Source organism: Petaurus breviceps, unplaced genomic scaffold (assembly GCF_028583685.1).
Source record: "Petaurus breviceps papuanus isolate PSGF00001 unplaced genomic scaffold, PetGlider_PUasm1.0 189, whole genome shotgun sequence".
NCBI classification, from domain to species: Eukaryota; Metazoa; Chordata; class Mammalia; order Diprotodontia; family Petauridae; genus Petaurus; species Petaurus breviceps.
Genome location: NW_027185809.1, coordinates 18672675 through 18686218, shown reverse-complemented (window position 1 = coordinate 18686218; position 13544 = coordinate 18672675). Strand labels below are relative to the sequence as shown.

General features: G+C 38.5%; 1 protein-coding gene across 1 annotated transcript in view; it reads left to right on the top strand.

The window, feature by feature from the left end:
- SYNE2 (spectrin repeat containing nuclear envelope protein 2) overlaps window positions 1–13544 on the top strand; it is a 493787-nt gene that overhangs the window by 161414 nt on the left and 318829 nt on the right. The window contains exons 18-21 of the mRNA XM_069091728.1: window positions 1039–1191; window positions 6311–6484; window positions 9677–9835; window positions 10280–10453. Of these exons, the coding sequence (XP_068947829.1) occupies window positions 1039–1191; window positions 6311–6484; window positions 9677–9835; window positions 10280–10453 (660 nt within the window). The remainder of the gene's footprint in view (window positions 1–1038; window positions 1192–6310; window positions 6485–9676; window positions 9836–10279; window positions 10454–13544) is intronic.

Here is a 13544-nt window from a genome sequence, read left to right as displayed (position 1 = left end):
CAGTTCCTTGTCCAGCTCTCTGGGTAGGTCCTGCTCCACATTGAAGTTCACAGGGTCTGGTCCATCTCAGATCCTTCACAATTTCTGCTCCAGGGAATTCAAGGCTCAATCAAGCCACAAACAGACAAAATCCCTGCATCCTGGTCATGCTTCCTCAGTCTTCTGCAGCTCATTAAAAAAATCAGAATCACCTTATCCAGCCTGGGGGGAGGGAGCTCCTGGGTTCCTGTTCAGAAGCTCCACCATCACAAGTTCTCAGAAAATTCTGGCTCAGTTCTTGATTCTCTCTCCAGCAGAACATCTTCTGCCTCCACCAAGCCTGCTCCAAGAAGGTCTAACTCTACCTCTTTTGGGCTTATCTTATAGACACACAGCATTAGCTTCCTGTTTTAGCCAACCCCTTCCTGTTACATCAGCAACAGGAGACAGGAGTTCATACCTTCTGTTTCCCCACCAGAGGCTTGATTAATTACTAAGTGCTAAGTACCTGCTTATTTGCCAGTACAAAGGGGTCAAATTACATTACCATATACAAGGTGACTGAGAAGATAATGAAATTCCTGAAAATTCCGAGCCATTTGAAAAACTCTTTCTCCTCCTCCTTTGGCTCTTATATTCACTTGGTTGCCAAGTCCTCTGGATTGTATCTCCATAGTATCTCATTCATCCTTTCCTCTTCTTCTTTTCACCACCTTCCACTCTAATTTTGGCTGCTCTCATTTTTTCACTAGACTGTCATAATAATCTCCTAAGTGGCCTGCTGGATAACTTGAAATTATTATATTTATTGAATTCTCAATGTCTCCCCACTCCAGGATAGTTTTTATGGCTGTCTACATAATATATATTACTTTCCTTTTTAAAAAACCATTGGTAGTTCTCTTTCTATTATAATATCATTGTTAAATGAATGTAAAAAGCCCCTTTGTATATGCCAGGACCTGTAACTTAAGAAACTTTTTATTTTAACAAAATGCATTTGTTTAAAAAAATAAGCAAAATGAAGATAAAATAATTATACTATTAAATTTTTAATAGGAGATGAAACTGCGTTTTACCCAAAAACAAGAACAACCCAGTCTTGATAGTACTGGAAATACTGAGCTACCTGTGGAAGAAAACTTAACTTCCTGTTGTGGTCCAACAGATATTTCAACTGAAGCCCTTAGGAAGCACATTCAACATTTAAAGGTAAAATACAGGAATTTTGAAAATAGGTACAATTTAGGTAGAAGAAAATATTTTTTAAAGTATTATAAAAATATCAGTTTTTATTATTAGCAAGAATGAGAATGATAATATGATAACAGGCAGCTGTATTGAATGCTGGGCCCAGTCAGGAAGAACTGAGTTCAAATCTAGTCTCATACACTTACTAGCTGTGGGAGCCTTGGCAAGTCACTTAACCTTGTTTGCTTCAGTTTTTTATTTTGTAAAATGAGCTGGAGAAGGACACAGCAAGTCAGTCCAGTATCTTTGCCAAAAAAAACCCCAAACCCAAGTGGGGTCACAGAGAGCTGGACATGACTTGAAACAACTGAACGGTAGCAACGTGGCTGTGTGGATAGAGTGTGGGTGTCAGAAAGACCTGGGTTCAGAACCTACCTCTGACACATAGAACGTATGTGATGCTGGGTAAGTTATGTGACTTGGGGCAAGTTAGCTCTCCAAGCAGTTCCCAAGGTGTGTAAGTTGTAAAGCAGGTGCTGAGGGAATTCCTTGACCAGGAATTTTCCTGTACCATTGAAATCACAGGCCAATTAAAATGATAATAATAATTTCTCCTGCTATCTTTCTTTGATAAACATTGTTGGATATATCAGTATGGATATATGCCTGGTAGAGCAGAAAAAAAATGAAAATATACAGTGTTCCCTGGAAAGATCCTGAGTTTTTCAGTTAACTGATATCTGTGCAAAATCTTTCTTGCCACTGGGCGTCTTGCATGAGGATGGCGTTTCTCACTGGAGTTGGAGTCTTAACTGATGGAAATCCTATTAAGATCTGCTCTGAAGAAAAGAAAAAAGAGAATGAGTGTGGGGTTTATGGAAAAGGAAAATGAAGGAATGTTAACAGACAGCTCCAGAGCCAAGGGATAAGATTTAGCAGAAGCCTGCAGGTTTTTCTTATCTTCTGGTAATCACCTGCAGTTGTACACATAATGACAGTGCTCTCCATTACCTCTGTTATTATGGTCTTGTTCAGTTTTACAGACACTAAGGTCTTGATTGCTATTTTACTCTATATTATTACTAATTAATGGAAACTTGCTGAGTGGACTTAGGCAATCCAAGTGCCTCAGCTTCTTAGTCCGTGAAATGAAAATAATAATACCAGTTCTATATAGCTCCCTTATAACTTATTGAGAGAATGAACTGAGGTAATTAAAATGAAAATGTAAAACGGAGTAAAATGTGTTCAGGATTGTAAGACAAATAACAGGTTCACTCTTGATCAGGTCAGACAGGAAAAAGATTTTCAAAGAGGTTAATAATCTTACTTTATTCTAGCCTAGTTTTCTTAGAAGGGTTGCTGATAATGGTAGGGAAAACTCCTACAGCATTTCCTAATCACCCTTCTCACAGGGGCCAGTGAGAAGGTGGGGCAACTCCCTATGTCTCGATGGGGCCAGTCAAGACAGGCACAACTTGTACGTCCCCCTAAATCCTCTTGAGACTCAGTGGGGGCCAGCTGAAGCACGCACAGCATTCATGCTATGTATTCAACCCTCAGGTTCCCCATTCACTGACCAATGCCCACCTGCTTTATAGAGACAACAGACAAAGAAGGCATATTGCCAGCAATAGCCTCACAAGTTTACATCACCTCATCCCTGTATTTCACCATGTAATCACAGTGAATGTTTATATTATTTGTCATTATATAATGCTGTGCAAGCGTGGTGGAGATGTTTTAAACCATAACCATGAGAACTCATATCTAGTACCTGGGAACAAGAGATTGTTATGGCTATGGATCCAGAGAAACTGAATTCAAAGAAATAATAACAGAAATTCACTTTACATGCACTAAAATCCACCTTACTTATGCTAAAATTCCCCTTACTTACAAGGGCATATTAAGTATCTTTCAAATATACTTTAGTACTTCCAAAAATATGTGATTGAAACCCATCCACATCTTAGTAGAAATTTCATTAATTGCTCTGTTCACATCAAAATTGTAGTGAGGTATCCTGTGTTCAGATGAGGAGCCTCTCCTGCAATTAGGTGTTTTGGACCTCATGCTGTTGTTGATTCTGTACCCAAAATCTTTCTCACTTGGTTTTGTTATTATTTAGTCATGTCTGATTCTTTGTGACCCCATTTGGGATTTTCTTGGCAAAAATACTAGAGTAGATTTCCATTTCCTTCTCTAGATCATTTGTAGATGAGGAAACTGAGGCAAACAGTTAAGTGAAATCACATAACTAGTAAGTCAGGGGCCAGATCTGAATACAGGACGATATGTTTTCCTGGTTCTAGGCCCATTGCATGACCAAGTTGCTCCTTCTTACTCAGTAGGATCTGCAAGAACTTGAGTTCAACTAGGGTGACCTTATTACAGCAATAAGGCTGTCACTCTTAAGGTTCAGTCTCCTGGTGACCTTAAATCTGGGCATTAATTTTCTCATCTTCAAGAACAAACATCGAATTACTTCTACTACATACTTACCTTATAAATTTGTTGTGAAGGTTAGAGTGCTGTGGGAATGTGCTTCATTAAGAACCCAGTGTCATCTTGGAGTCATTATTGTCCAAGTTCACACAGGAACATCACTAGGCAATTAACTCTAGTAGGCAAACCCTCTTCAATTTGGTCTTTGTAACGAATCTCCTCTAGGACACTGTTGAATAACTAGGTAAGCAAACATCTGGTTGGATACCTCAGCTGATATATTAACAATGAGTAGATAGCTGAATATGGTTATCTCTGTGGATATATCTTTCAAGAAGTCTTGCATAATTTTGATGTATACATAAGGGACAACTAGTTGAAAGAGAGATTGTTTTAGCAGTGTGCCTGATTGCCTGAGGATTTGTGTACCAAGAGAATGTGACTCAAGAAGAATAATTGCACAACGTATTGCAAGTGTCCCTCTAACACTTCCATACACCTGGCCTCTAGCATAGATTAAGCCAAAGATAAGTAAGATACAAGTTTCTGTTTAACATAGCAGTGTATCCTCTTAAATATTTGATTCTTTAGTGCTAAGTGAGGAATTTAGCAGAAGATCCTACAAATTAAGTATAATTATTACATCTTTGGAAATATTTCTCATCAAAAGCAATTTCGCAGCCATAGTAGAAGTGGCAGATGTTAATTAGCCAGGTCGCTGATTAGTAGGGGAAGGGAATAAGCATTTATAGAGTACCTACCATGAGCCAGGCACTGTGCTAAATAAATGCTTTACAAATATTATCTCATTTGCTCCTCCCAACAATCTTGAGAGGCAGGTGCTGTCATTATCCCCAATGTGTCATTGTTGAATCATTTCAGTCCTGCCTGACTCCATGGCCCAATCTGTGTTTTTCTTGTCAAAGATACTAGAATGGTTTGCCATTTCCTTCTCCAGCTCATTTTACAGATGAGGCAAATAGGGTTAAGTGACTTGCTCGGTGCCACACAGCTAGAAAGTGAGGACAGATTTGAATTCAGGTCCTCCTGACTCCAGGGCCAGTGCTCTAGCCACTGACCCACTGGTAATAGTAATTCACATTTTATTGTGCTCTTATATCTAAAAAACACTTTCTTTACAACAATTGTATCCAGAGCAAATATTTTTAATCCCCGTTTTTACAGTGAAAAAATTGATACTCAAGAAAGTTAACTCAGACTTACACAAAGTTTTGCAGCTAATAACATTTTATGGTAGGACCTAATTGGGTCCACCAGTACTCTGATTCTACTCTTAAAAGACTCTCAGTTAGAAATACTATTGCTTTAGTGCAAGATTCGTAGTCACAAATTAATAGCTTACATCAGCTAACTGCTTCTGAGTTGCTTTAGAATACCACTATCCAAATTTCCTCAGTGTCTAAATTCTCTCAGTGTTAAAATCCCTTCTTTCCTGAGACTTCACCTGTCAACTTTGAAGGCTATCTGGATACAAGTCCCCTGCTGAATTCCTCTCTTATAATACTCCCAGCCTTCAGAGGTTGGGTGATTTGTTCATGTAGCTGCACCTTTGGATATTCCTTTTATTACCTCTCATTGCTGGCTGAAGGGGTTGGGGGTGCATCACAAGGCTGATGACATTGGTGTGCTCTAATGCACAGCTGCAATGCTTGCTGTGCTAATGTTTAACATCATTTTCCCCAGTTCAAGAGAGTATCATCCCATCTTGGAAGATAGGTAAATATTAAAGAAATATTCTGCAATTTGATAATGCATTGTAGTCAGGTACTTTCCCTACACTACCCTAAGTAACTTAAGTAGGGAATTATTCTGCCTAAAGTTAATGGCCATGATTATTCCTTAAACTAGATGTATGAGGAGACCATTCTTCCCTAGAAAAATATTAAAAGCAGAAAGGTTTAGATAGCTTCTATCTCTACTGACTCTAAGGCCTGTGTACTTTCTAGTATGCCAACTACAAGTAAGTGCCTACTATTTACCAGGTACTGTGTTAAGTGCTGCAAATACAAATATAAGCAGAAAGAGAGAGTCCCTGCCTTCAAAGAGATTATATTCTAATGGAAGAGGAAAACACATAAAAAGAAGCTGAAGGAAGAAAAGGGGGGAAATAAGAAGGTACCTGTCCAAGTCATGATAGAGAAAATCCAGTGAGCCAGGAGTTGAGCCTGGAGAGGAATGAAGATGTGACTGGTTTGGGCATCCTCCTTAAAATAGAGGTTATGGGAAGAACCAGCCAGTCAGAGAGAGAGGCCAAGGTGAAGAAGTTTCTGGAGCATTGTAGAAAAAGGTGGGAGAGAGAGGCAGCTAAGGTGGCACAGTGAATAGAGTACCGTTGCTGGAGTCAGAAGGACCTGAGTTCAAATTCAGTGTCAGACACTTAACACATACTAGCTGTGTGACCTTGGGCAAGTCACTTAACCCCAATGGTCCCCCCTCAAAAAAAAGGATGAAAAACGTGAGAGTATCAGATGTATAGTTTGGAGAGGAATAAAGACCTGGTTGACCTGGATAACCTCCTTAAACTGGAAATTCTTGGGAAGAACCACCCAGTCAGTTATGAATAATGATTTTGTTGACTACCTATTGAAAAGAAAATTTTAAGTTATTTACATAAAAAAGGATAATTCTGAATACACTGCTTTGTTTTCATAATCTTGCTTGTATGTTATAGACTGGAAAAGAAAACGAGGCTGTAATTAAAGAGTTCACAGAGCTCCTACAAGTGCTTAAAGAGATGGAAGAATTCATTGACCAAGTGGCAACCTGGGAAACAGAAATCAGACCCGTTCTGGATTTTATCAAACAACAAGGTTATGTGGAAGCTTCCATGGAAGAATTTTTGCAGGTAAAAATGTAGAAAAGCAAAATGCCAATTTTACAGCTGCAATCTTATATTTCAGCTTAGATCAGTATTGATAAAGGACATTCCAAGAAACCCTGTGTCTCATAGCCAGTGCCATACTAAGGTCAGAATATTTGCTACCTCATGCCCTGGGCCTAGGAAAGTTGACAAATCTATTTCTTTTTAACTTCGACACTGGCTTATTTTGGGGCTCTGAGATAATGAAGTGCTTTTTTTTGAAATCTTTTCTAATGGTATAAATTCTTACCTGGGATGGGTAGTTGTGCTCCTTTCTACCTATAGGGGGAGCCACAAGAAGTGGGCCAAAGGTATTCCAAAGCAGAGACATCAAACTCTACCCGTTGGCCAGATTAAAATGTAATTGGGAAATGTTTAACAAAATGAAAATGCAATACAATAGAGGGAATGGTATTTTGTGGTTTTCCAAGTGAATATGCAGCCTTCCGGGATGTGTTTCTATTTGAGTTTGACACCACTGCTCTAAAGTATGCCTTTCTTGTTTTTATTTTTATTATTTCATTGTTATTGTTGTTGTTTGGAGAAGGAGATTGCTCTTCAATTGTGTCTGACTCTTCATGACCTCACTTGGGGTTTTCTTGGCAAAGATACTTGAATGGCTTTCCATTTCCTTCTCTAGCTCACTTTGTAGATGAGGAAACTGAGGCAAACAGGGTTAAGTGACTTGTCCAGGATCACATAGGCAGGAAGTATCTGAGTCCAGATTTGAACTCATATCTTCCTGACTCCAGGCCCAGCACTCTATGTGCCACCTGAGACTAGGTCTCTTTATTGCATCTAGGCAGAAGTACAGCAGCTACTCACAGGTCAGATCTCACCACTAATCAGCATGGAAGTTTTGGCCTCTTCCATTTCTGACCTTCCCTTCTTAGGCAGCCTAGTGGCAACCCCACTCCCAGGGGTCCACCATGCTGGTGTTGAACTAGTTTTGGACACCCAAATGACTTTAGCCCTCCTGAGGCTTAAAACTCCTAAGGGCCCATCAGCCTCAGCTTCCCCAGTAACAAAGATTACAGATGTCTACCACCAAGGAAGGCCTAGGGCCCGCTACTTAGCCATGTAACCTTGGGCAAGTCTTCTGGGATCTTTAAGATAAAAAAGACATTATAAAGATGAACTACTGTGTTTCCCCGATAATAAGACACTGTCTTATTAACTTTTTTGGACAGAAAAACACCAGAGGGCTTATTTTCAGGGGAGGGCTTATTTTAATGAACATTGACAGCAATTTTAATAAACAGGTAAATGTGAACAAAAAAATGTACATTTATTCAATAATGAATTCAATAAAGAACAGGATGACGCGCTCACTGCTGCAGCTCTGATTGGATGCAGCTCGGAGCGCGGCGTGCGTTTCACGGGGGGGCGGGACGGTGCATACAGAGGGTACCGTAATGTAGCGTGTAGAGCAGGGGATCACCTTCACTACAGTAGCAATCTCAATAGGGCTTATTTTTGGGGGGAGGGCTTATTTTAGAGGAATCTTACACAGTAAGGGGAGGGCTTATTTTTGAGATAGGTCTTATTATCGGGGAAACACGGTAGTTCAAAATCTCCATTTTATAGGGGAGGAAACAGTCCCAAAGAAGTTAAGAAACTTGTGCTAGATCACATAGCTAATGAGTAGAAGAGATAGCATTCAATTTGTGCAGATTTGCTACTCTGCCCATGACTTCAGGCTGTTTTTTTTTTTAAAGAATAAGTCAAATAGGGATATTAGCACTTAAGTGAACCTCCTCAGTATATCGGAGTATTGTGCACCACTCTGCCTGGCCAATGGCATTGGTTTTGAATGGATTTTTCTCTATAGAATGGAGATTAATTTTTTTAAAAGAGTCTCCACATAATGAGTAAAAGTCTTGGTTTCATATTGCACTTGAAAGTATGATTTGTGAATATAAAGAATTATTAGTTGTTAAAAACTTACCCATGTATTAGACACCCACAGCTTAACTGATTACAGGGGATCCTGCTGCTTTTAGTAGAAGAGAACACAATCTTTCTTCCCTGAGACTCAGTTCTGTCTTTACTTCCATATAACCAACTCACTGAGAAACAGGGAAATGAATAATTACATTGGATTATGCTTAGCTATTATGCTTCACTATTACACTCAGCCCTTCTGGGGAAGATGTAACATTAAAGGTTTAACTGAGTTTCAGCTAAGTCATAAAACCATTCAAGCATGAGTTTTGACAACATGGAAAATTCCAACAACAAGAATAAGAAATAATCTCTTTGCAAATCTCTATTACTTAGCTTTGTGTATTTAATCTAGCTATATTTTCTTTCTTTCTTTTTGGCTTTTTGGAGGGCAATTGGGGTTAAGTGACTTGCCCAAGGTCATATGGCCAGTTAAGTGTTAAGTGTCTGAGGCCAGATTTAAACTCAGGTCCTCAGGTTCTCCCCACTCCTGGGCTGGTGCTCTATTCACTGCTCTACCTAGCTGCCCCTATCTAGCTATATTTTCTGTGGTAAGTATAGAAAGATCATTTGTATAGTTTTGAGAATTGGGGTTCTGAGAAAGTCACTAATCCTCTGTGGACCTCAGTTTCCTCATCAGTAAAATGAAAGGGTTGGAGTAGATGGAGTGTGAGCTCTTCAGCTCTAACATCTATGATCATGTCACAAACTACCTCTGTGACTTTGAGGTCTAGTTTCTAAAGTTAGAGACCTCGAGTTAATCTACATTAGTGTTAAGACTAAATCTATGATCTCATAATTAGTATTGATGATTAATATCCAGTTTATTTTAAAAATAGCATTATTTTACTTGTAGTTGGTATCATACTGAGATATCTATAGCATACAAGATGTAATTTTGAATCGACATAGCATTAAAGGGATCAGGATGTTTCTCAGAACCTTCTCATTAAAAATCTGTTTTATATATACACATATATATCTTTAAATATGATCTTAATTATTTGTGAATTATTTCCTGCTTACTTACAAGGTAGTATATAGTGCTTGTGTAACATAAACTTGGATTGACTATATCTTTCTTCAAGCTAGACAACATAAAGAATACTCAGAACATTCATTATGCAAATTTCACCATTTTGGATTTTGGATTCATCTTTAGTGACTTTGGATTAGCATTATTTTAATCTGAATTAATGTTGAACCTAACTATACTCTCATTTGTTTCTATAGAACCTGATTGCCCGAGGATCTATGTACCAAGAGCATGTGACTAGGAAAGAAAATACATTACAAATAATAGCACAAAATATTTCAAGCAAGATGCTCCTCCAGAATTTCCATATATCTGGGCTCTGTACACAGATTAAAGAAGCAAAAGACAAAGTTCAGGTCTCTAACACAGTATATTTTTGAAATATATTATTCCTTAACTTTTAGTGGTCTGAAAAAAATACTATCATTCATTTATGATTTCTTGCATAATATTATTTTTGCATTATAATTTAAAATAATTATTGCTTAGTGACATGTGAATATAGTCTATTAGAATATTTATGAAAAAAACACCAACAGACTGCTATTTGAAAGAAACTTCAATTTAACCAACTTTTATTAAGTCCCTCCTGTATGAATTCAAGGTCCTCTATAATTTGGCTTCAATGTCTCTGTTTAGTAGATACTTAAATTTTTGTTGAATTGAATTATAGATCATTGTGCTAAGCCTTGGAAAATATTAGAAGTTTTGAAGAACTACTTGGTTTTTTTTTTTCTTGTGTATATCCTATAAAGATAGGGGGTGAAATGTGAATCATTTAAAACTGTCTTTCTTCACAGAATAATATGGCAGAGCTAGATGCTGCCTTACAGGTCTCATACGAGAGCTCCCTAGAAATGGATGTTAGGGCCAAGTTTGGAAAGGCACAAAAGGAACTTGAGTCAGATATCATGAAAGCTCGGCAACTACTTGGGCAAAAAGGGAGCCTTGGTGACCTGGTTTCACAAAAGAAGGTGGGAATTTCTATTATCATTACTTGCAGAATATTTATTGGTACTTATTTCTCTATTAAAAAATCAAGAATAAAAAAACAAAAATTATTCTAGTCTGCCATTATCTTCTTTTAATCTCTTTGAATTTTCCAGTATCTGAATTTCTTTCTTAATAATTAAGTAAGCAAAAGTGACTTAAAATTACAATGAAAAATATCTTCAATTAAATGAGAAAAAATTAAATTCAGATTTAATGTAGTCCTTTTAAAAATGTTGGGCACTAAAGTGAAAATACCTCTGGAATAGGATTCAGGAGACTTGACTCATCTAGTCTTCATGCTAGCTTTGCAACTACAACCTTGGGCAAGTTGCTTAATCTGCTTCATTTTCCTCATCTCTGAGATAGAGATAATAGGATTGAACATCTAGAGCTTAAAGGTACGTCAGAGTCCATCTAGTTCAATACCTTCATTTTGTGAAGAAGACAGTTGAGGCCAGAAGTAAAGTGACTTTGTCCAAGACCACATAGGTAATAAGTAGAAAAGATGATCTCTTATCTAACTCATAAAATAAAGAATCAAATGAAATAGTGAGTGCGAAAGTGCTTTACAAGTATCAAGGATTATCATTCAACTGAATTGGTAAAAGCCACTTAAAGCCTCTCCTCTTTGCTCTTCAACTATGGTTTCCTTCTTGAGCCCTAATTTTGATTTTTTTAAATGCTTTATTAACTTCTGATTTATATCATTCATTTCTGCCAGATTTTGAGTTACAAATTTTCTCCCCGTTTTTCCCCTACCCACCGTCCCAAAATAGCAATCCCACAGGATATCCCCTCCTCCAATCTGTTCTCTCCCATATTTTCTCCCATACCCTTTCGACTTTTCCAATGGATCTCTATGCCCCAGTGCCTGTATATCTTATTTCCCAATTACATGTAAAATAGTATTAATAATAGTATATATATATATATATATATATCCACTTGTTCTATTCTCTACTTTGATCCTGTCCCTTTTCAAAAGGGGGTGTTTCCAACTTCCCTCCCCCCCAGCCTGCCCTCCCTTCCATCATCCCCCTTCTCATCCCCTTCCCCCCTACTCTCCTGTAGGGTGAGATACCCTATTTAGTGTGTATTTCATTCCCTCCCCAAGCCAAATTCAATGGGAATAAGGTTGACCCATTCCCTTTTGCCTTCCTATTCTTCCCTTCCATTGTAACCATTTTCCCTTGCCTCTTCTATAAGAGATAGTTTATGCCAATCTGTTTCTCCCCATCCCCTCTCATTATATTCCTCTCACCTCTTTATTTCACCTTTTAAGTATCATCCCTTCCTGTTAAGTTGGTCCTGTGGCCTCTATCTATGTATATATGTAAACATATATACACACATTCACATGTATTCATATCCTCATATACCCTCATATATATATTTCTATTCCCTTCAACTGCTGAGAAAGGTTACAATTATTGTAAGTTACAATTATTGTTTTTCCCTGTAGGAATGTTAATAGTTCAACTTTGATAAGTTCCTTATGATTTCTTTTCCCTGTTTACCTCCTCATGCTTCTCTTGCTTCTTGTATCTGAATGTCAAATTTTCTATTCAACTCTGGTTTTTTCACCAAGAATGCTTGAAAGTCCTCTATTCTACTGAATGACCATATTTTCCTCTGAAACATGATACTCAGTTTTGCTGGGTAGGTGATTCTTGGTTTTAATCCCAGCTCCTTTGGACCTCCGTAATATCATGTTCCAAGCCCTTGGATCTCTCAGTGTAGAAGCTGCCAGATCCTGGGTTATCCTGATTGTGTTTCCACAATATTCAAATTGTTTCTTCCTGTCTGCTTGTAATATTCTCTTCTTAATCTGGGAATTCTGGAACCTGGCTATAATATTCCTAGGAGTTTTCTTTTTGGGATCTTTTTCAGGACGTGATCGGTAGATTCTTTCAACCTTTATTTTGCCCTCTGGTTCTAAAACATCAGGGCAGTTTTCTTTGAAAACTTCCTGGAGGATGATGTCTAGGTTCTTACTTTGATCATGGCTTTCAGGTAGTCCAATAATTTTAAAATTATCTCTCCTGGATCTATTTTCTGGTCAGTGGTTTTTCCCATGAGATATTTCACATTGCCTTCTATTCTTTCATTTGTTTGGATCTGTTTAACAGCATCTTGATTTCTCATAAAGTCATTAGCTTCCATTTGCTCCAATCTATTTCTGAAGCTATGATACTCCTCAGTGAGCTTTTGAGATTCTTTTTCTGTCTAGCAAATTTGGCTTTTTAAGGCATTCTTCTCCTCATTGCCTTTTTGAGCCTCTTTTGCCATTTGAGTTAGTCTATTTTTTAATGTGTGATTTTCCTCAGTAAGGCTGTTGACTCTCATTTCATAATTTTCTTGCATTGTTCTCATTTCTCGTCCCAATTTTTCCTCCACTTCTCTTTTCTGCTTCTTATGGTCCTCTATGGCCTGTAATCAGCTCGTATTTTCCTTTGAAGCTTTTGGTGCAGGAATTCTGACTTCACTGTCTTCCTCCTGTTCCATGCTTTGCTCCTTTTTGTCCACAAAATAGGAGTCTAATGTTGGAATCTTTTGTCTGCTTTGTTTCCTTTGCCTGGTCATGTCGCCCCTCAGTCACTTGATCCCTTGGGCTTTTTGCCACAGTAGGACTCTGCCAACAGACCGGGGAGCTTTCATCACAAATGCTGGGGTTTTCTCAGCTGCCGGAGGTATTAGATGGGTGCCCTCTCTGAGGCCTCCACGTGCTCTGGCAAGCTGGACACACACCCCAGGACCTCCACCCTAGACTGCAATCCAGATCCAAGAAGGTTAAAGCAAGAGCGATTACCCCTCAGACTTGTGCTTGGTCTTCCCACACTGTGCAGGCCAGGAGCTGAAGCTGCCCTGTAGTGCTGGCTTGCTGTGCCAGTGTCTCAGTGGCTTCTCTCCCCCGAGGCAAAAGCCACACACTCCCATTTATTGGGTCCCAAAGTCCAGACTTCACTGACCTCTCACTTTTTCCTTCGCACCTATGTGTTGATAAATCTGTAAACGACCACAGCTGCTGCTGATCTGGGTTCCCTCCAGCCAGTGGCTTGTCAGGTCTACCCT